Here is a 23,888-nt window from a genome sequence, read left to right as displayed (position 1 = left end):
AATGGGGTTATTGAAAGTTCAATTACATTTTTAAGAGTTTTCGTGAATTAAAAGTGTTACTTCTTAATTGGGAAAAAATTACAGTATATTATTATTATTACTTCTTCCCTTTTTAAGTAATAGGGCATTTGTTCACCAAAATTAAAATGCCTAGATTACCCCCTCTATAATTTTAAACTAAAGATGTTTAGATGAAATTGGAGACTAGCCAAAAAAATGACTTGAAATATTTGCTTCAGTTGAGTAAAGTAAAAGCTTCTCTGCTGGGTAGCCTGGATGAAGGAAAATGACTTGCAGACAGATTTGGTTAATCCACCTTGATTTATCTCTATGTCTGGATACTCAAAAAAGGGTAAATAGTAACTAATCTCATAAAATTTCTGTTCCAGTATCAATCTAAAATCCAAATTAAACTGGAGTTAAGCACAATAAATACACCTACGCAACCCTACAGTTACACAGAACTGGCCATACTTAGCGTATTGATTGGTTCATTCACTTCACTATCTTGACTAACTGTGGCCAAGACTCCGGTCTCCTATTTTGTGAAGACATAAACAACTAGCATCAGAGGGAAGAAAAATTAAATTTCTACCTGACATGACTGAAATGTAGCGGCACTACAGCAGAAAAGCTGAATAGCCTAAGTTGTCCTGTAATCAAGATCAGAGAGTCTTTGCACAGAAAGAATCTAGTTATAGGTATTCATATAAACAATTCACATTAGCAAAAGCTGCAGATCAAAGCCCCCATCATCCCCCGCCCCCAAAATTAAAGACAGAAATGCTCCTATTTTCCATTTAAAACTCCTCTTTGCCAAGGTGGTATTACTTCTTAGCTTGCTATTCCCATCTGCAACATGTCAGACCTATCAATTAGGTATCATAAAAACACTCTACTCCCATCAGTGTGTTCTGTAGGCAGTAGCTGGGAACAAGTCACACTCTAAGTTACAAGTGGATACAAACATAAATAGCACCTCCCTGGAGATCTGTATGTGGACCCTAAAGCATCCTAGGGAACAGGTTCCCAGACTCTGAACTTTAGCTGTGCATGGCTGCTGTCTTTATGAAAAGAACCCTTTGGCTCAGCTACGGTTGTCATGGAAACAGCAACTTTGATTTTTAGATCTTTAGTATATGTGGTATTTCAGCCATATGTTGTGTGCATTTAAGTTCTCTACATATTCCTCCTCTTTAAAAGTGAGGGAAGTAAGAGAAACTGAATGATTCCAACATTCAAGTTAATGCACGCAATGTACTTCTCAAACTGGAGAAACATGCTTGCGATCCAGAATAATCATGAATTTAAGCTACTATGAGCATACTTGATCCGTGTTTTTTCCTCTGTCCCAAAGATTTCCATTTGTGACGAGACTGCACTTGAAAAATTAAGTGTCTCTATAAAGCCATGAGATGGGCTTAATCTCGCTTCTTAACACAGCAAACTGCTCATTGTGCATTAATCCTGCATTAACAATGCCTGAGAGAGGTTCCAAAACCAATCACACAAGGGGTACTGCTGGGCAGAAAACAAGCTCCCCGATACTCTTGATTGGTTTGTCTGTCTCTCTCCAAACTGCGACCAGCATGGTACTTTACAGCACCTTAGGAGATACAGTAAATACAGTCTTGGCCTGACAGCATGCTTATGTGATAGTAAGCATCATATACACATTCTCTTCTAAAAAATAGCCCCAATATCCAGTAACATACCAGACTGAGCTATGGTCTTGATTCTAGAAAAAAACAAAAAACAAAGATAGCAAAATACTGCTTAGCTTTTAAAAAACAATTAAAAAAGCAGTGCAACTGCTCACACCATGATTGCGTGTCTTTCCCTATTTTCAGCTTTAAAAGAAATGAACAGAACTATTACAGCTGCTCTATTCCTTCATCATCCAAAAAATCTGGATAGGCAACCAGAGAGACAAAGAGTGTCCACTCTTCTATCACTCAGGGTGCTCAATACAGAGTCCCAACCTCAGTCCGAACAAACACTCCAACCACATTTTTTCGTAAAACAGAGATGACTTTCTAACAAGTTGGCAATCATTTTCTCAGCTACATTTAAACTCTTCACTTCAGAAGCCAGGAACATAGATACCTGATCAATGATTCTAAAACTTTACATCTGAAGAAACAATAATTAATTTAGGAAAATTGAGAACCAGGTGAATACTAATGGTCAGTATGAGTAAGATCCTTTGCAACAATTGACTTAAACACTGTACGGCAGCTAACTCACAGCTTCTTAGATTAAACACAAATCCCACTCTTGCAATGTATTTATTTGAACTTTAAAGAGATGCCCTTGTTTTATTTTGCACATTTTCATTAATGAGGCTCAGTTCTAATTAAAACTATATAAATAAACCAGACCCAGAGGACTTTGGTCTTTAGAACTCAAATGCTATTAGGAAGCATTCAGCATACTCCTAAATGAAGGCTTTTTCACTCTGGACTTCTCCCTCCCCACTCCTGGGGATAAGTAAGCAAATGGATCAATCAATGGTGAAGAAAAAGACAAGACAGCAAGTTACTTTGCCATGGGAACAACTCTCAAAATTCAAAATAGATCACTTTCTCCTATTTAAATATAAATGCACTGTAAAGCAGCTGCTATAATGAATGACATGTTCTCAATGTAGAGCTACTACCACAAGGGTTTCCAGCCTCTAATGTGTGACAGTATCAGCTACAGAACAGAAATACAAGCTACAAACCACTTCATCTCCAGCTTAAGCACATCACAAACAGAAATCAGAACACTCAGACAGGAAAGTAACTGTTGCTCTCCTCTCAAGCAGAAGCAATTAAATTTCAAATATTTAATGTAGTCAAGCAGCAGAAATACCACTTGCCAATTACAAAATCCAAAAAGTCTAACTACTTCCTCATGGAAAAAATGGCGAAAAAGTTTTCCTTAAGGAAATAAAAAAAACCCAAAAAACCCTGAGAGATAAAAGTGTGAGCTGTTTTCTCTTTCACTCTACTATTACAGTAACAAAGAAGAAACATATTGTCTTAAGATCTGTTATTTATCCCACCAACACACTCAGAATGTAATCCATCACTCTGCCTTAAATGTGTTCTATAATGTTTCATACTGTTATAACACTGAAAATTATGCAGTGTTTCAAATAAATACTGAATTCACACACATTTAAACACTCTCCAAATGCTACTTAGACCTTCAAAATTAAGATCTGGGGTTTTTTTCCCCAGTTTGCCTTCTATAAAGAAATCCTACTGAATCCCTGAGTATCATGTGGACAAACCTGAAACCAGCTCAAAAATAAAAGCAGCACAGTTGCACAAATATGGCTCCCATGAAAGCTCAACTACAGTGTTTTTGGACTGGAACTAGAAACTCCACATTATATATATTTACAGTATTTGGCAGGAAAATCGATCATCTACCATCTATCAGTAAAATAAATCAGTAAATACTGCAAGTATCAACTCTTCAAAGGAGTTTGGGGAAGTTTTTAGCTGTACTTTCATCTCCATACTATAAAAGCTCTCTATTTTGATTTACAAACTAAGTTGCTAGTATCTAGCAAAAAAATTGAAACTGAGTATTTGTTGGCATTTTTAGTTTGGAGATAATATGATAAATTCTCTGCTTTCGATTTCATATAAGGTTATCAGAGTTCTATCTACTGTTTGATTTCAGTAAAAATTGAGAAGTGTCGGAGCATGGCAGCTGGTTAACACAACCAGCCACTTCAGCCGTATCTGCAGCTGCATAATGCTGCCAATCAACCACACAAACAGCACTCACAGACAGATGAGGATGGCAGAACAGAGGAAAAACAACAGAGTGCATGGCAGGGAAGAAGCTGCTACTGAAACACTGCATAGTATTTTTGTCCACATTTTAAAGTGGTTGGTGGCAAAGTAGAGAGGGTGCAGAAGTGCCATAAAAATGATTCAAGGATCAGAAAGCTACCTTACAATAAGAGGCTTAGGGAATTCAATGTGTTTAGTTTTTCAGAGAGATTGAGAATTGAGATGATTCCAGGATATAAGTACTTTCACAGGGACAAGTACTGCAGGGTGGTGGGGAGCAGAGTACAGAGAACGTAATAACAAGATTCAGTAGCTGTAACATGAGACCAACCATGTCCCAATTTTAAGAAATGGAGGCCTTATTTTGAAATAGTGAAAGGTTTCAAAAGTCATTCATAAATGAGCAAAGGAAATGCTCCACTTCTTGATGATATTTTCAAAGCAAGATTGGATCCCCTCCTGGAAGAAATGGATTAGCAAAATTTTTGCTGGGTACCACTTGAAATTTATGTGACTAATGACAAACAAAAGGTCAGTTTAAGTCTTCAATTGCCTTCTGAAGAGGCAAAAGCTATGAATCTACGCAATGCTGAAGAACTATCAGGCAAGTCCTTGCATGAAAAGGATCAATAGTATGCATTAAGGCACGTGGTATTTAAGGGAAGTGGCCTGGTGCATACATTACCTAACAGGCTTTACTCTTTCAGACCAAAGCTCCAATGTCCTGTTTCTGACAAAGGCCAATAGTTGTCTGGAGAAGATATAAAAACAGGTCAAGCACATGGTCTTATCTTCCTGAGGTATGTACCATTGTTCACCTACTTCCAACTCAGTAGATTAATGAATTGTTAGATCAACAATTTTTCCACCCCTTGTTTGTCTAAGCATTTCAATAATCACTATATGCTGTGGCATCGTGCTCTACAGTTCACCAACCAGTTTGTTTCAGTACTTCTGAAGCTACCAACCAATAGTTCATTTTTGATTGTTTCCCACACTTGTATAATAAGCATTCCTTGCTCACTTTTTCCATATTACTCATGATTCTACAGGCTCCTACCTTTAATTTCCCAACATGTTTTCCAAAGTCTGATGAGCCTTGGTCTACTTAATCATTCCCTATATGGGAGATGCTTTGTTCCTTTGATTATCCTCACCAGCCATATATCTTTTCCAACTCTGCTATAACCTTTTCTGAGATCAACACAGCAGAACTGCTGTATCCAATGGAAAAAAAAAAAATTCTCATGTGGTTCTTCATTTGTTTTTAATGGCTTCCAGCATGCTACATGCATTTTTGACCACTGTTGAAAACTGATCTTAAGTTTTCATAAAGCTAACTTCTGTAACTCCAAGAACTCCTTCCTCAGTGAGGACAGCAAATTCAGAATCTAATGTATGTAAATTTGGGATTGTTCTTCTCCAAATACATTTAAATATGACAAAATTGAGTTTCACTTGCCATTACCCAGTCACCTGCTATTGAGAGGTTCTTCCCCTGAACAGCTCGTTATCATCAAAACTGTCATCCCACAATGCACAATAATCTCTAAAACAAACAGAAAAGTGCGTATCACAAGATCAAACCATGAATTAATGCTGAGCAAAAAATACAAGTAACAATTCTAATCACAATCCTCAAAAGATTCATATTTTTTTCAGCTAATTAACAGGACAGAAAGGCTTTTAAAAACATTACAAATCTCATTCAGCTACCATTCAGCCCTCTCTCTAAGGCATTAGAAGGAGCAGGAATCAGATTTAAAGGCGGAGATACCTGCAGAGGTCACAGCATGTGGTTATTTTTTAAAAGCCCACACAGGCCCTAACACTCAATGACTTAAACTCCACTATTCCAAAATACATTAAAGCAGTTTCCAAGCCATAAACCTTTCTTTTATTTTTATTTTTTAAACAGACTTCTTCAGAATTTGAATTTAAAGATACATATGCATATACGCTTAAATAAAATGCAAAAGCATTCCCTGGGTACTACTGTATCCAGTGTGACTATACTAGAAACTCAAGAAATCTACTTGCAGAAGGACACTCCAGATTAATCATTTTTACTATTAACAACTATCCACTCCTCACAAGACACCAAAACCCACAGATTTAAACCAACCCTACCATGTGGCTTTATTAAAGACTTGCAGGGCAATCGTTTTTTTTTTTACTGTTGAAACTTGAGCTTCAAAAACTTTTACTACTTAATATGCAAACTAATGTTACAATGTTGAGTCCATACAGCTCCAGTCAGTGTCGCGGTAGCACTGTCCTCCCCCAGTGAAAGTGCTGTGAAACCATACAGTAACAATTTCTCATGTGATTAACATGAGAACAGCACAATGGCAATAGGGAGGGGGAAGAATATCAAATTCACTGTCTAGCTCCTATCTCATTTCAGTAAATCTGTGCCTAACATGCCTTTATAATTTCTGTGCAACAATACATCTGCTTAGCTTTTTATGTTCTCTTGATAAAACCACTTTCTGTAAGAGTTTAGATTACACGAGAATGCATCATCCTGAATTCATTTTGTTCCCAACCATTTGTGACATTATTAACCAACTGGTTTTCCTGTGCACTTATAAAGTTTCCAAAACTTCAAACTGTGTTTTATAATGGTTTTTGTTTGTTTGTTTCATTTGAGGCCCATTTTCCTGGCATAAATTCCACTACAGTAGGATTTAAAAACATGGTTCATGCAGACATGTCTACAGTTAAATTATTTGTTGATCTAATGTTAAATTTATATTGTGTGGTTTCCAAAATAGAAAAATACGTTCAGAGACTGTAAATTTAACAGGGTCAGTTTAAATTACTTAGACCTACTGGGTTTCTATTCTTTCCTAAAGCCAAGCTTGCAGAGACTCTTGACATCCTTTGGTTGTCTGTCCTCGCCCTGCAGATAGTTATGTCTAAAAATACAGTAATTCTGGTTTTGCACATACAGTGTCATAAGTTTGAATGGCCAGGCTAAATTAGCTTAAGATGATATTTGTTACTCTCATCTTTAGTTCCACTGAGAGATTACAAACACATTGCCATGTTCTGCAGCAACAGGCTTATGACAGTTCAGGTAAAAGAACATGTGAGGCTGGAAAGCACCAAAAATTTTACACTGTTATTCTGACCTTCTGTACTTCCTTTGTTCCCACAACCAAACTTCAAATAAATCACCACAAGCTTTTGTGTATGTTTTCTTACAAATTCCTCTACAAATAGAGAGGGAAAAGCTCTCTCATTTATGGTAAATCCTGTACTTTTTTAAACTTAGCACATTTTTAGACTAACAACAAGGCCTTGCAACAACAGCTAACATAGCTATCGTGGGGAATAATTAATATGCAGCAACTTTTAAATTCATCATCTGGCAAAGGGGGTAGGAGAGAAGGAGAAATTGTCTTGTCCCTTGTTCTGAGGGAGATGGTAAGTGTTCTTGTATTTATCACTAACTGAGAAACCTAAAGTTGCACTAACAAGAAGTGTGTTAATTAGTTGGCCTCTGATAAGTGGAGCACCAGGCCAAAAAGAAAACACAAAAAATCTGTATTCATACAGGGGTTACTCAACATCTCTTCTCTCCCATTACTTTATTCCGGAGCAAGTTGGTGGTATGCTTCCATGAAGCATGACTAAGGAATCACGTCTGCAGAAGTCTGCTATCCATTCACACAGATTTCGGTGAAGTATTCCATTTGCAGTACCTCATAAGGGATTTTTAGAGAAGTCCCTCACTGACTGTTCCACAAATTCCAGTAACAGAAATACTGCAGCAAGTTTTCCACTTAAACAGTAGGGCCATATATTGTCATTAGAGAAGGAACACTGTTAAAATATGACCAATTTCAGATCTGTGGTTTCAGATCAATATAGCAAGTCTTCAAGGAAGGAATAAGACTCCTTGAAAGACTACATTTCATCTTTGCAGACGGGGGGGATAAAAAAAAAAAAGAAAAAAAAAAAAAAGAAAATCAATACATGAGAGGTTGTTTTCCAGAATGTTATGAAATGTTATCATCTTACAAGCAATTTTACATGTCTTTTCTGTTACCAGCATCATTTACAGTATGCTGTTCTCCTTAGCTGATTTTATTTAACTTACTGCTGAGTAAGTGGTATTCAAGCTGCTCACAGGAAGAAACCATGGAAGCATCAAAGCAGGTTAAAACCTTGAAATAGCCAGTGAATTCCCAAGGCTGACTGACTACTGCTTATTTGAGGAATGGAATAATAAGCATAACACATTTGTCCATATACACATTAAACATAGAATCATGCTATTAAAGACTCTCCTATTATGAGGTACTGCGCAGAAATTATATACTGTCCCTGAAACAGTCATCAGTCTTCTAAACATAAGCGCTCTCCTCTGAAATGTTAGTTTAATAAGCTTAATTCCAATTAATCTAAAAAGTAACTAACTCTATAAAAGGTTTTATTTCAATGCCTACTGAACATAGTTCTTGAAATAATCACCAATCCACATGCACTAATAACTAAAAATATTTCAGGAAACCCTTTAACCCCAACCATAAAGATTCACTCAGCACTAAAATGGGTGCAGGAGTCCAAGGGAAGAAATTGCTCTATATTCTGTGTGATGTACAACAGAACAAATGGCATAGAAAGAAGACCTGTAAATCTCTATTTTGCAGTAATTTCAGGGCAACACGTATCATGAACGGAGCGATGCTTACATCTACATCATAAATGCAGCACTTCAGAAACATGCAAGTGAGCTGTGGAACAAATACCTGGGCAGAAACATGCTTAGAGAAGCCAAGTTCATATCTTCAAGAGACGCAGCAGTAGCCTGAGTAAACGTACTGGCTCATTCAAAACTAACCCAGGTAGCTTTAAACAGGGTAAGGGAAACTAAGCAGTTCTCTGTCAGGTGACACAAGGATACCAATACGGTTTTCTATCCATAGCAGTATTTCTCAAATTTGTATGAAGAAATACCAAGTTTAAACTTGAGTATAAATAACAAAGAGTGGCTTTTTGTACATATACAAGTTTATAATGTTACACACCTGCAATATACCTGTGAAGGACATGGGTCAGATAGACTGTATCATTTCTGTATTATGGTGGTCCCTATGGATATTTTTTAAATTACTTTCCATCTGAAATACAAAGACGACTTCATTTATTCCCCGCCCGGATATAAAGCAATGGGCTACATCCTTGGGACTCTCCAGGTAGGGGGAGCAGAGGCTGAACTGTCACTGAACCTTTCCATGCTCGATGGCCTATAGTGGCCCAAACCATTAGCACTAACCTTCTCCCGTCCTGTCATCTCTTGTATTGCTATGAATCATCACAGGACTCTACAGCCCCAACCTTCCCCCTGCTTCAAGTACGGACTCTTTAAAAGATGTGGGAAAATGACTTTCCCCAACAGATTCCGTTTTATTTGATTGTTACTCCATGTTACAAGGCTGCACTTTATAGTCTGTAAAAGTTGTTCTGTTCAGTCAGTGGCTCACAAATTAACCTGTAAAATGGCAAAAAACTCAATAAAAAACGTTCATCATTCTAACATCGTAGCCAAGGCTCACAAAGCATAAAAGGGAAAATTTCCACAAAACACGCAAACAAGGAAAGCCCCATGCACTTTGTTGATCCAGTGGTTGCTAGACCACTCAAGGCAAGAGATCTTAAGTTTTCATTAGAAAATGCCACTCCAGCAGTTGGCATTAGTAAATGTTCTTCTTGGATGTTCATTTTAAAAAACCCAAATAGTTTTATTCCAACTGTTGTAAAATAAAAAATACTAGTCACAAGACTGCCGCCAGAATTGTTAACATGTGAGTCTACCACATAAAGTTCTCAAGTACAAGTTACACTGAAATTTTCTGGTCAAAGCCAGCCCTTTATTAAAAAAAAAATTAAAAAAAAAAAATCCAAAGCACTCTAAATCCACCTGAAATGAACTGCAGTTAAAACAAAAAAAAACCCCAAATCCCCAAAATTAAATTTAGAATATTAAGCACCTCATCAATACTTTAACTACTACTCTACACAATTTTGTGTCTGGTTCTAGTTTGGAAACACAACTACTTCATTTAACAAGCATTCTGTGATGCCTACTGAAGGTTAGAGTCACAGAATGATTAATAAGTACTAAAGTGCAATTTAGGAAGTTTGCTTTAGATGGGACTCCTTTATTCAAAAAAAGGAATCAAAGCATAGCTATTTTTTACGTTTATAAAATCAGTACTGCTGTCAAGGCAGCAGAGTACAATAAAACAATAGCACTAAAACATGTAATTATTGCAGTAAGCTCAGTCATAGTTTGGAAGAGTGCCAACTATTACTTGTTCTCTAAAGAAATTGTTAGAGAAAACCAGCCACCATTATCCAAGAATACTTTTGGCAACTAATTCATATGCTCTTTGACATATGCTAACAGTTCTTGAATGATACACCTCCTAAAAACTTTGCTTTTGGTAATAATTTAAGTGCAATACTTTTCAAGGAATGTTGGGATATTTTTAGCTAATTTTGACCTTGCATTTAGATCAAACAGGAAGCAGCATTAAACTTAAGAAAATAATTATCCTCAGACCATTAAGTTCTTTCTCTCTACAAACTGCCTAAAACAAGTATTCTTTGCTCTGAAACCAAAGCAAACACTCAAAACCTGTACGAGGGTCTCCCTGGGACAAGACGAGGACACATGCACAACCCATTAGCATACACTACATTCCCATATTCCATCTTGTACAGCATGCAGTTGCTTAAAATCTTGTCACCACAAAATGCTGTATATTAAATACTGCAGGAAAATTATGAAGGGTGCTACGGAAATTACATAAAACAACAAGTTTAGTCAAGTTTGAAATTAATGCATTTCCGATCCTTAAATATCACAGTGTTTTCAGTGCCTCAAATTCCTTGTAACAAAGGCTTCGAACAAATGAAAAAGAACAATCCCTTTTTACAGTTTTATGTCTGTACTTGGTTAACCCTTATGAGTTGGTAAAGCTTTAAACTGCCTGGTAGTTCTGCCTGATATGTATTTGTGAGGTCTAGACATTTTCCTATAGAGAAGCCAAATGTTCTTAACAATTCAGGTCAGTATTTAATTGTGGAGCCTGATACAGCAAAGGTTGAAGCATTAACAGAATTTGCAGAGAGTTTGTAGATACACGATTCCATCGAGGGCAGAAAACTCATCCAAATCAATTCCTGGATATCTGAGAGGATTGTCATATAGGTTTCTCTTGCATATTAGTTATCTCTAGAGTGCCATCTCATGTTTACATTTACATGCAGATACTTAATATATATTAAGTAAAGTAAAAGCGATGTAGTAACAGTCACTCCACATTCCTGCTGCTATATGAATACTCGACAGATCTTGTTGCTTAAGTTTCATGTTGTCAGACATTTAGTATATTTTTTTAATACTTAAAAAGCACATGATGTAAGTGTTATTTTTATTTCCATATTGTTTTAAGATGGCATAACAATGAGAGGAAGCAAGTCTAAAAAAAGTTTGCCCTGTTTTCCAATGTTCATTCTTGAAAACTAGTATTTCAATCTCAGTTAACATTTAAAACCTTTTTCTCATCATCTCCAGCAAAACAACTATTTTGTATGTAAATTTTATAGCATCAGTTTAAGAAATTTAAGTTTATTACATCCCATTACTTATCAGAAAACAATACATGCTTTTAACTGCAACCTTGACACAAGTTTCCACCAGTCAAAGAGCATGCATATTTAAAACTTATACATAATCACCACTAATGCTCCTGGAAAATATAAAAATGGTCATTCAGCTTTTAAGGGCTTTTTTCTATGGCTTAGAACAACAGAGGAAAAAAAAAAAAAGAAAACACCTCTTTCAGTATCTTCACTCCTCCTTCACACATGTGTTTTTTTCTTTAAATTTGATGTGTGAATAATTTACCATCTATTTCTCTTTCCTAATTCTCATATTAAAACTACCTTGCCATCTGCACTATGCAATCACACATAAGTAGGCACATAAAAATCACTAGAAACAATGCTTTGGGTTGCTCCAGTGACCACAAATGTTTAGAGAAATGCTCCCACAAACATGTTAGCAAGTCCATGTTTTTCAGACTATGGTTTGGAAAGCGCAGACAGGAAAACCAGAAGAGGATACGTATAAATGTTTTACTATTTGATTTATTGTTTTTTTCTGCTGAACCACCACTTCAGTTTTATGTTGTTTTTTCACATCAGAAAGGAGGGTTTAATAGTGTTGTAGAGAGTAAATGACAAAGCAATAGGAATCAGAAGCAAATACATTATCAGACTGTTACGCTAGAACGAAGTCAGCCTTGAAAATAAGCATATTCCCCAAAACTCTCTGTCTTTTTGTTGGGATCGGGCAGACTGTGGATAGCTTACACAAGCAAAAGTTGCACTGATCCTCACATACACATCCGTTCTACTCCTTATTTCCCCTCTTCAAAAGTTCATCTTTAATATTCTCCTCTAAGCTTGACCACGTGCTTACAAGATAAATTTGCCTTTAGGCCAAATGCATTTAATATGCCTCATGAATAACTAAAAAGCCTGACAAATATCCTCTACCAATTTTTTCCAGGTTGGATAAAGGGGTGGCTGTCCTTCCCTGTCCAGAAGCAAACATATGCCATCTCTGTAGCTCAAAGCCCAAAGCATTAAACTAAACTGAAAGAAGAGTGCTTTAACTTCATGGTCCATGCTCTGATCTCTGCTGGGCATACCTCTGGTTGCCACTCTGGCTAGCAATGGGGTGATACTCTCCCACAAGCGTGCTGGGCACACTGCTGGGAGAACAACATTCTGTATGCCCACTGCTAACTTTGACAGTTCATCTGTCGAGTCTTGTGACTTCTCAAGCCCTTTTATGCACCTGCATGACTGACAGCAATTTTACTTCATTAACCACTCCAAAATCTCTCCTCAAAATTCAAAATTTTGGCATAAAATTTGCTCCAACTGAATTCCATGGAAAAGTTTTTATGTAATCCTAACTGCTTTGGCCATTGAATAGTTTCAAAGATAAAATTCAAGTTTGTACCCGACATGACTGGTTATGAACACTGCTATGTTTAAATGTAAGCTTCAACAGGTATTTCTGGTCATTCAGCCTTTGCTCCTCGCTCAGAAAGCATGTTTGTGAGGCAGTTTAAGGACTAAAATAAATACTACTAGCCTACTAGTAAGTAAGGCATTCTGGTACTTCTCACAGCAGAAAACACCTAGACTACTGTATACACTTTAAACACACAGACTGTAAGCCCCGATTTAGAAGTATAAAGCAAGCAGTATGCCAGAAATTTTCTAGGCTCTTTTTTATAGCTTGATCAAACAAAAACATGAAATACACTCCTATTGAAGATAACTTTAAACCTTAAACAGGTCCTGCTAAAACATCAGAGCTACTGCAACTTTTGTCTTCACTCAAACTAACAGCAGTTGCACAAGCAGCACGTTAGGATTAACAATTTAGAGAGCAAAGTGAAGGAAGCCCAAAAGTATTTAAAAAATAAAATTTGCTTTAATAAAAGTAGGAAGACAGTAAAAATATAAAACATTCCAGTTCCTACTTTGTAAGTGAAACAGAGTTCAAAAACATACTCAGTCCAATCCCACTTTACACACTTTGAAGCCATCAAATTGGACAGCAAGATCTAATTGCTTCATCATAGGACAGCAAACTGTTTATTAGGTACTTGTCTTCAAAAGCTTGCCTTGTTGGCAGCATCACCAAAGTTAATAAAAAATAGTTAATTTGCCTAAAACCCTATTAAAACAGACTAAATTATTCTCAGACAACTAGGAGGGCTTTGCAAGCTTCTTTTGGTTGGGGTTGGTTGTTGGGGTTTTTTTAATAAATAAAAAAATAAGAGAGGCAAACTATAAGACATTCAATATTCCCAAAGGCACTAACTTGATTAAGGGAAAGCATTTTAGTGCTATGGTCATCTCAGCACAGTTCATAGGATAATGTATTAAGAATAGTACACAATTACAGATATTTTGCCAGGAAAATAGCTTTTCTCACTTTTAAGAGCACACACTGCTGAAAGTTTACTGAAAAATGAGATGCTGAAAAATCTTGTCTCCAAAGTTCTCAGTGTGAGTGTAGCCGAAATAGGATTCTACCTATGAAATACCCCATTCAATGCCAGGACACAAAAAGAATCTGACATGATGAATTTCTTTCCAAAACCACAGATCCTCATGCAAGATATTTTGCGTACTGGGTACAAAACCATATCTTCAGAAAGTGATCATACATTTGTGCTCGGATGTTTTGGTCTATAGACAAGATGTAGTATTTTTGTCCTTCAGCATGGGAATAAAACCCTGTGAGATACTACTTTTACCACAGACAATGGAAGGACATGGCTGGACTCAGCTTTTTTAAAAAACAGCGATTAATTTTTACAGGAATCAAAAATTTGAAATTAGATCTTTCAAAAAGTTATTTCCTCCTCAATTTAAATCTGTCGCTGAAATGCTAAAGGAATCAAAATCTTCGACTGCTTTGTTTTGTTCTGGAGACACTTTTTGATCTATTTAATGTGTCAGAACAAGATTCTATCATTTTCACATCCTACTTTTTTTACTTCATTCCCTTTTACTCTAAATTTGTAAATCCTTCACAGTATTACAGAAATCCTTTGCTCAGAATGATCAAAATCAACTCCAATATAATACAATCGATTGCTGATTAATGCTTTGTATATTAAAAACCATTGCAAACATCACGTTTTGCAAAAAGACTTCTACTACTACAAAACCTCTTCCAAAGCCCCCCACAGAATCCATGTAAAGAAATGCAAATATTTCAAAGAAAACACAGATACGCTATTTATGCAATCTTTCTGAGAATATTCAACAACAATATATCCAAGAAAGAAGATAATAGAAAGATTGAAAATTGAAAGATACGCAGAGAAAATATTCAGGAGGAAAAAAAAAAAAAAAATTAAATTAGCTGGATTTCCCCCTCCACTTTGCAGAAAGTGAGAGGAAGGAGCATGATCTCTGTTCAATTGCTCTCATATCTCCAAGTTCCTTCATGTTCTCAACAGCCTTTTTGCACCTTTTTCAAAGTGAAATGAAATGTTACTGCCTTTCAATCTGTTGTCCAAGAAAGATCAGTCCAACACCACAACATCAGAAAATATAGACAATGAGGGTGAGGAATATATACATACTTAATATTTATATTTATTAGAATCATATACATTATAAATTTATATAATTCTTACTCTCCCCTGTTTATGTATTTTTTAATATATATTTAAAAAAATAGAAGAATAAAGTAAGATCTTCTGAGAGAAAAACCACTACAGAAGTAAATGGGGAAGATAGGAATTCAAGGAACCTAAGATCCCATCCCCACACTCTTTACAGTTTTACAGCAATTATGCACAAGGTTTGCATAAACACTTCAAAATCATCAAAAGGTGTTTTATCAAAACAGCACTTAAGTTTTACATATGTTTCAACACAAATTAGTATTCAGAATTACACAGCAAGTTGATAAAAAAAGAAGGATGTCAGCTGTCATTTTAAACTCTAACTGGATATATAGAGAGAATGGACATAAAGGCAGGCAGACAAAGACCAGGCCAAAGTGATAGATAGCTTCTTTCCAAATACTTTTTGTAATTTAATTATCTTATTAATTCTCTCACTGCCCTAGACTCCTAGCTACTCGTGATGAATTTTATCACTACCAGAAAGCTTGAATAATAATTATTATAGCAGTAATGTTATTGGAACCCTGATGACACAAGGATATTGCAAAGTGAGGACAACAATAATACACTGAATAGTGGAGACAATAAAAAGACAAGCAGATGTAGTTGGGCTTCCTGCAGTCACATTTGCAAATGACACCTCTATGGTAAAAACATGCTCTTAATTTATAGCCATAAAAAGCTAAATTACAGCAATGAATTAATTACTTGGGAACATACAGACACTCAATACGAAGCCAGACGCTGACACTCAAGGACACATCCTGCAATAACACTGATGTCCTGATAGTCAGCATATTCCTGACACAAAAACATATATGTATGTGCAACATGAATGCTTCCACAAGTATTGTGAATTTATACCTTTAGTGAAGTGCCTGGGCATACCAACTATAATCAGCACTAGCAGTAATTTTAATGCAGGCAGTTGCTGATAGGAATGCCAAATGGAGGGACTTCAGTTCTCCAAAACTTAAAAAGGTCAAGTGGAAAGGAGTTGGGGGGGGTGAATAAAGGACCAACTGACCCAATTCCAGGAAGAAAAGAGTTGGGTTTTCTCTCTTAAGAGACTGAAGAGTCCTCTGAATGTTGCCTTTCTCAAGATGCTGGGCTTTGAACACAACAACTTCACAGGGCCACAAGTTTTTAGGGGAGTGGGCAAATCCAACAGAATTGGTGGGCTTGAGCATCAGATGAAGCCCAGGGTTTGAATAAGATACTCTCCGCCCCCCGTCTAGATAGCGAGTAGGATAGATTGCAGTTAAGAGTCTGTACATATTTATGAAAGGCTGCAGCCAGCTGGCCAAATTTCAGATGCCTCTCAACACCGGACTCCTTTCACTTAGTCTTTTACCTTTTATTTCTGGTTAAAAAAATAATGCAAATACACTTAACAGTTCAGCTATTATCCTACAGCATGGCACTTTCATTATGCTTGCTAGGATAGTATTTCAGATATATAAACAGATAAATAGCACCACATTTCAAGTAAAGCACTTACCGCTATTTTAATACTGCTTTGACAAGGTTTAAATACACTTCAGATAAGTGACAAAAACTACAGATTGCACACAATTACACAAAAGGCTGTCTGTCTTTTGACCCAATTAAGTGATAACTCACGGAGGATTCCATATGCAAAAGCCATGTATTTCCTAAAGTGGAGCAAGAATTTGAGGGAAGGCATTCATTATTAGAAGACAAGTCTGGCCAGAATAAGTCTAACAGTGAGGGACTCATGCTTGCCAGTCAGTAGATACAAAAATGACTTATTCATGAACTGTTCAAATGTCCCTAACTTTATAGCCAGGGGCAATACAAAGCTGTGCAAAAAAAGAATCCAGCTGCAAATACGTCAGTTTTCTGAAATAAGGAAGAAAAAAAATTCCTATGATTTATTTCACTTCAGGTGTACATGTTAAACTGGAAAGCAACGGTTTAACCTGTTATGCTAACTCCAAAGTTTAAGTAGTTTAGCAAGGGCTGTTTGGGGGTTTTTTTTTAATATATATACATACACACATTTTATATGTGTTTATATACATACATACACACATATACATATATAAAATGCACAACCAATTTTAATTTAGTGGAGTATTTGGGGGGTATCTGGTTTTGTTAGGGTTTTGCTGTGTTTTAAACCAGTTCCTTTGATAATAATCTCCAGTGAGAACTACCAAAAAAGACATAGTAACTTCCAATAATTCAATTTCTAAGGCACACTGCAGACTTGAAAATTTTAAGTTACTTGTGCCATGCTCAGAAGTAGAAAATAGACAAGAGAAACAAAGGGAGCATTGGCACGGCATTATGCCATAACATCATTGTTTTAGTTGCTTTATCACAGAGTAAATGAAGGCATTAAAAGTAGCTTTTCCGGATGTAGTGCTACCACTTTTCCTTTTACAGTGCCAAACACATTACTGAAACTTGCCAGGTATTTCATTATTGAAATAACCCATTCTCCCTTCCTATGTAGAAAAACAATGATATGGAAGAACAGGACCTAGAACTCCTTTAAATACTTTCTCCCGAGGTTCTCAGCCTTGAACTAATTCCCTGCCTCATTGCTACCATTACCAAATCCATCATATTGCATTAATTTGCAAAGAAGAGCATGGCACTTGCATCCCTTTGGCTGTCCAGCAAGACTTTTCTATCCTAAAGAGCTGACTTGAATTGTGGCTCTTTTCCAAGATTTCCCTGGAGCATGGTATTGTAAGTCTTTGTGCTCTTCAACTTAAATTTGTGCGTTAAAAAGTAACATACATAGATATGTACTGGCCCAAACCTGACCTTTTCCAATGGAGAATCTAGAAAGATGCAGTGCCTTACCTGGTGATTACCTCATCCACTGCAGTCCATGGCTGGAGGGACTGGAGCCGTACGCTTTATCTGATTGTTCAAGTCCATTTCATCTCTCAGAACTGCCCTCAAAATATCTCTAACGGAAATATTGCCTTGCCAGATAACTCTTCAGAACAGCATCTGCTATTAGAAGTGAAGGCACAGCTCTCACCCCATCACTAATTCTCAAACCTCTTTCACTAAAAGCATGCGGCCTGCAAACTAGGTACAATACTAAGGTCTCTCATGTGTAACCTTCCAGAAAAGGAAAGAAATTTTAAAAAGTTGTGCCTCATTTCCACTGTTAGAAACAGATGTTGGAGTGCCAGTGAAAAGGGATGAGATCAAGCCTCAGAACCCATTAGCAAGACTGAACTGTCTTGGTACATGCTTGGGAACATGCACAGTTCTGTATTAGTCAAAATTCAGATATTACCAATTCCATAGAGAACGCAACAGCAGCAGCTGCAACACTTATTCCCCAAAAAGTCATAAATAAATATAAAATCACAAACAGTAACATAATAAATAAATAAATAAGTACATACAATTGTTCTATATCACACGTTTCAATGGGAAGTACAAGCGTAGTACAGGAATAGTTTAAAATTTATTCTGAAAGTGTCTGGAACGACTGGGGACATGGTGATGGGGAATGGTAAGGGCGAACTAAATGACAAAGTATGATAAAACCAGCAAGGCAAAGTGGAAGAATGTTTCACTGGTTGGAGATAGAACTGAGGAAGCAGCATTAAAATGCTTATTTCAGGGAACCTGGCACACAAGAAAGCAGCTTCTGAAAGAATGCCTCAGGCTACTCAGTGGAAAATAATAACTATTGGACAATGGAGCTATATTTAAAAGAAATGCTAGTAAATTATTTGCATAGCTCTGTGCAGCCAGACCTGCCAACAATCACAAACTACTCTTCATAAATGAAGTTCAAGTATAAATAATATACTAAGGAACCATGCATGCTATATTATGAGGGACAATTTGAGAAGTTTTCTGAGGTATTTTCCAAACACATGCAACTGGCAGGCCTACTGACAGGAGATTTTTTTTTCTAAATGAAGGAAACATAAGATGCCTATTATTTCAACATCCCCCAAAAGTAGAAGCTCTTACATTTCTAGAAAGCATAAGATTTAATCATTGGTAAGTTAAATCATTTAACTTCAAAGTGGTTTGTTAGGTACTTGCACAGTGCTTAGAAGGATACTACCCCAGCAAGGGCCACAAGCGCTAGGAGAGTACTTCAAAAAAAAAAAAAAAAAATCTGGCAATCAATTAATCATCAATTAAATTTTCTTCCCTGGGCTTAAGAAAAGAGCCTAAGCCTTTCAAATTATTCATGTATTTTCAGGGGAAAAAAATTTTTTTAAGTAAATATTAAGAATTTCTTTCAAGTGACAGACTTCTATATGCTGAATTCAAGGTACTGAATTAACAGATATGAGCGTAAGTTTGTTTACCACTTAGCAGAAGAAATACTCCCATAGTACAGCTAACCAGTGTTTCAACATGATCTGAAGCAATAATCTGAAACAGTAATAAAGTTGTTCAATCCTTGCTCTCCCTGTTACGGTATATTATGTTATTCAGACATGAACTATTCCAATATGTAAGTATCACTAAACAGCTAGAAAGTATTACTTCACCTCCACGCACCAAAGAGTAATCCTTCCCCATCTACTATCCTCACCTTCTCTGATCAATCTTACAGACTCTTCCTTAAACGAGGCACTGTCTTCCCCCACCCCTCTGCCCAACCCTGAAGTGCTTCTCGTACATGCTATTGTAGAATAAATCTAATTTAACAGAAGAGCTAGAACACATACAAACCTCCCTCTTCTCTTCCTGCTCCCCACCAATGCATTACAAAATTTTGGGGAGGGAAGAGAAAAGATGGATGGATTACTTCCAGCTGGATCAGTTTTTGATCCCACTCACCATGAACACTAACGGCAATGCAGAAGATGGCATAGTACGTGTTTAATGCTAGGTCAGTTTAAACCAGAGGCAGAGCTGCACCCACAAGGCTTCCAAAAACCAAAGGGGATGGTCAGACATTATTTCTGTTCCAAGAATGATAGTGCAAACCTCAGCATTTGCCTTTCATGTGTAATATTCTCTATTAGGGCTGTGCATTCCTAGACCTAATGGGCAAATGCCTACACCAGGCTTAAATAAAAAGATTAGAGTTCTCACTGGCAACTAGGGACAGCTTAGTCTGGAGAGAATGCCAATTTAGCTGCCCTTACGTGTAAACTTGAAAATAATATAAAAGATTAATAGCTGTATATACAAATCTCACCAAAAAAGTACTTGAAACTGGGTTCTGACTGGGCTCTGCTTGTGATCTTACCACTACAAACCATTTGTAAAGAGCTTAAGAAGTCCAGCAGCTGCAGAGAAGTTACAATTAATGTTTTGATTTTCTTCATTTTTTTTAATTAGGGAGTTATCTTTCATATGATGAAGAGACCCACAGGCTTACAAATACCTTTTAAAATTATATTAGGATCATAATAATCTCATTACAGAGAAAAAAAGCATCACCAGCATTTGTGCTGGTCATTTGCTTTCATCTCCTATACTTCTCAACTTAGAAAAGTTTGCCAGGGTGACTGAGTTTTACCTGAAGTCTTACAGGAAGGGAGAGGTTCCCGTTCTTTTTTTGCCCAGAAAGATGCTCCAATTTCATGTTATAGGCAAGATATTTTAAGATGGTGAACTGAAATTAACATGCGTGCGCGCGCACCCCCCGCCCCCAAATTGTTCAGTACAGAATCAGGAGTTGCTCATATGTGAAGGAATTGGATAGACCCCTTTCTTTCAGAAAGTACAGCTGAATATTATTAGAACTGCTGATAAGCTGCAGAATTATTTTATTTTTTATTTTCTGTCAAATCTGAAGTCTTTCCATTTTCCTAGTCAGTGCCTAATTCTTACAATTACTTTCCAAGATGACAGTTTATCATATGATATATCAACGCAAACACGTAGCACAGTTCAAAAGCCAGTACCCAAACAATAGGCAATGTGACTTCTAACATAAAGCACCCACTGAAACACAACTGAAAGACCAAAAGAACTAGTTTGTTGTTATCATTAAATCATAGCATCACTGACTCTTCACATACACACCTCATTCTTTCGGGGAGCAGGGAGAAAGATTGGAATTCGAGTGCATTAGGCCAACTAACTACTCTGATTTGGAGAAAACCATTCTCCATATTATAGCTCAGTAGAAATATCACCAACCGTGATGGTAAAAAAATTTCTGTAAGGAAACCTTAACATTTGCTAGTCATAAAATACATACCAAACATGTAAAAAGGGAGACATTCAGACAGCTAGAAGCTCTTTAACAGCGCATATTCTCACATTAAAAAAAACGAACCCAAGTTCAAAGCTGTTGCAGAAAGCCCTTTTTCTCCTCTTTACCCAGGTTTTAGAGAATCACTGGTAAGTTGCTCGCAAAGCAAATCTTTCCATCATACTTTTAATAAACTTTACAATAGTTTTGCCTTCTCCTTAAGAAGTAAAATCAGCAGAACATAGTAATTAGATTCTTGTCTCAAAGCAGTATTTTAGCTGTGTATTTTAATCCTCTAAATATGCAACTTAATCATGCCCATTGCATGTTTTAGCAGCAAAATTCTGTATTCTCACATGCATTCTGTTAATCTTTTCATGCCAGGAGGTAGATTTCCCCAAAGTAACATACACTGTCAGCAACAGAGGCACTGAAGCTACAGTACCAACCAGTTTAAAACAGATGGATACAAAATTCCACTGAACCTTGAGTACTGCGTTAACACCTGCTTGAATTATCTTCCAGTTTCATTCATCATCTTCTTCAAATTTTTTTTTACAGCTATTGAGACCCTGCAAAAATTATGCCTCGATTATAATTGGTATGGACTTTCAGCTGAAAAACACGCAGTGTAAGAGCATCCCATAACTCAAGCAGTCAACCACTGCCATGTCCAAAGTCCTAATCTCGAATATCCAGTCCAGAAAGAGCAAAGTGGAAAAGAAATGCTGAGAAGTAAAATCCCAATGGCATTCATACAGCTCAACATTAAGTTATGCTGACTCTGGCTCTGTTAGAAGCTCACTGTTAAACTTCCCATGTTACTCAAAGTCCACTTCTAGTTTTAACACCAGTAGGAACACATGCATGGAGCAAGTTTCTGGGCGAAAAAAGAACGGGAACCTCTTTCTTCCTGTAACACGTGCACTCTTCTTCCTACAAACTTGAAGTGTTCATAGTATAGTCAAATATTATGAGAAAACAAATCAGCAATATTTGTAAACCAGCCCCTGCACTTGTGTACACCAGAAGTCTCAGTGCTGTGTTTTTACAGCTCCTAGGCACCACAAACTAGGTTCAGAGTGGTGTTTTTTCACATCCCCGAGACCCTTAATCAAGTAACGTAAAAGCTATACAAGTTCTGCAGCCTTAGGTACAACAGACAAAGTAGTAAGATGTTACCTACCAGGCAGATGTTACTCTAAAAAGGTCTTTTTAAGGCAGGAAAAGCAAAAGAAGTCTCACACAAGAGTTTTCAAGTTCATCATTATTCTGTTTACTTGCAGGTCAGTGACAGTCTGGGAGATCACTAACTACGCTCAGTAAACTGCAGAAAATAACATCTTACATTCAACAAGAGTAGAACAAATCACCCGTTTGTCATTAAGAACGATGTCTTTGCCTTTTTTTTATCTGACAGAGTGCTTTCCTTTACAATGCCAAGCGTTAGTAAAACGTCTGAGGTAGAAATTAAGTGTGAAGAAGACGGTAATTCGTTGCAGCAGCAGGCAGCAGAACTAGACTCACTTTTGGCACCACTACTGCTTCTCTTCTCCCTTCCCAGGCGCCTGTCAGGAGGCACACGCAGGCCAGCCGCTGCTCCTAATAGCCTTGAACACCGCCGCTCTTTTAAGGAAACCCATTTAGACACGCTACAGAAATATTTATCTTTCCAACACCGATCTCTCCTAGGTCTCATGATCTCGCAAAGCACACATACCAATGAACTCAAAGGCCAAGGCTGCCGCCTCTGCTGCTGACAGCCCCTCCTGCAGAGTCCCCAGACCGTATCGATCAGGTCCTTTATCATTTCGGGCATGTAAACACAAGGAGCCACACGGGAAAAGTAGCCAGCGGCGGGCGTCCGTCCCCCCGCCGGCCCCGGCCAGGCGGCACACCGAGGCGGGGGGAGCCGGGCCGGGCTGCCAGCCCTTCCTTCGCGCTCCCGCCGCCCGCCCCCGTCCCCCCCGCGCCCTGCCCCGGCCCGTTCCGCCCCAGGCCCCCGGCCGCGCCGCGCCCCGCCGCCGCCGCCGCCGCCGCCGCTCACCCAGCTTGCCGCGGGACTCCTCCAGCTTCTGGATCTGGTTCTCCAGGAAGAGCACGGCCACCCCGAAGACCAGCACCGCCAGCAGCTGCAACTTGGGCGGCAGCATAATCCTGAGCAGCCCCATGAGCAGCAGCAGCAGCGCCGCCCGCCCGGGATCACGACATAACGCGGGGCCCGGCCGCGGAGGCCGGCGGGAGCCGCCGCCGCCGCTGCCGCCGCAGGGACGGCGCGAGCGAGGGGAGGCGAAGGGAGCGCGGCCGGGGGAGCGCGACAGGGCCCGCCGCCGCTCTCACATCGCCCCGCAGACCGCCCGGCCCCCGCCGCCCCCCGCGCCCGTCACCAACCGCCGCGCGGCGGCCACCGGCGCGCCCCTCCCCCGCCTGCGTGCGCTGCTCAGCAACCGAACGCCCAACCGCGCGCCCGCCCCCCGCCGCCGCCGCCGCCACCGCCGCCGCCGCCGCCGCCGATTCTCGGCGGCGGGACCCGCCCCCGCGCCCTCCGCCATTGGGCGGTGCTACCGCCCCCCGCCTCTCCCGCAACTGGATTGGCCTCGCTCGGGCGACGCCCCGCCCACGGGGCGCTGACTCCTCCTCCTCCCCCTCAGCTCTGAGCTGCCGGACCGAGGC

General features: G+C 38.5%; 1 protein-coding gene across 1 annotated transcript in view; it reads right to left on the bottom strand.

Moving 5' to 3' along the window:
* The window catches only part of HS2ST1 (heparan sulfate 2-O-sulfotransferase 1), an 83,431-nt gene extending 59,864 nt beyond the window's left edge, over nucleotides 1-23,567 (bottom strand). The window contains exon 1 of the mRNA XM_069789151.1: nucleotides 23,263-23,567. Coding sequence (XP_069645252.1) covers nucleotides 23,263-23,386 — 124 coding nt within the window. The 5' untranslated portion in view covers nucleotides 23,387-23,567. The remainder of the gene's footprint in view (nucleotides 1-23,262) is intronic.
* Nucleotides 23,568-23,888: the final 321 nt, after the last annotated feature.

Source organism: Haliaeetus albicilla, chromosome 8 (assembly GCF_947461875.1).
Source record: "Haliaeetus albicilla chromosome 8, bHalAlb1.1, whole genome shotgun sequence".
NCBI lineage: Eukaryota > Metazoa > Chordata > Aves > Accipitriformes > Accipitridae > Haliaeetus > Haliaeetus albicilla.
The sequence above is the reverse complement of the archived record's forward strand: the minus strand, read 5'-3'. Positions and strand labels throughout refer to the sequence as shown.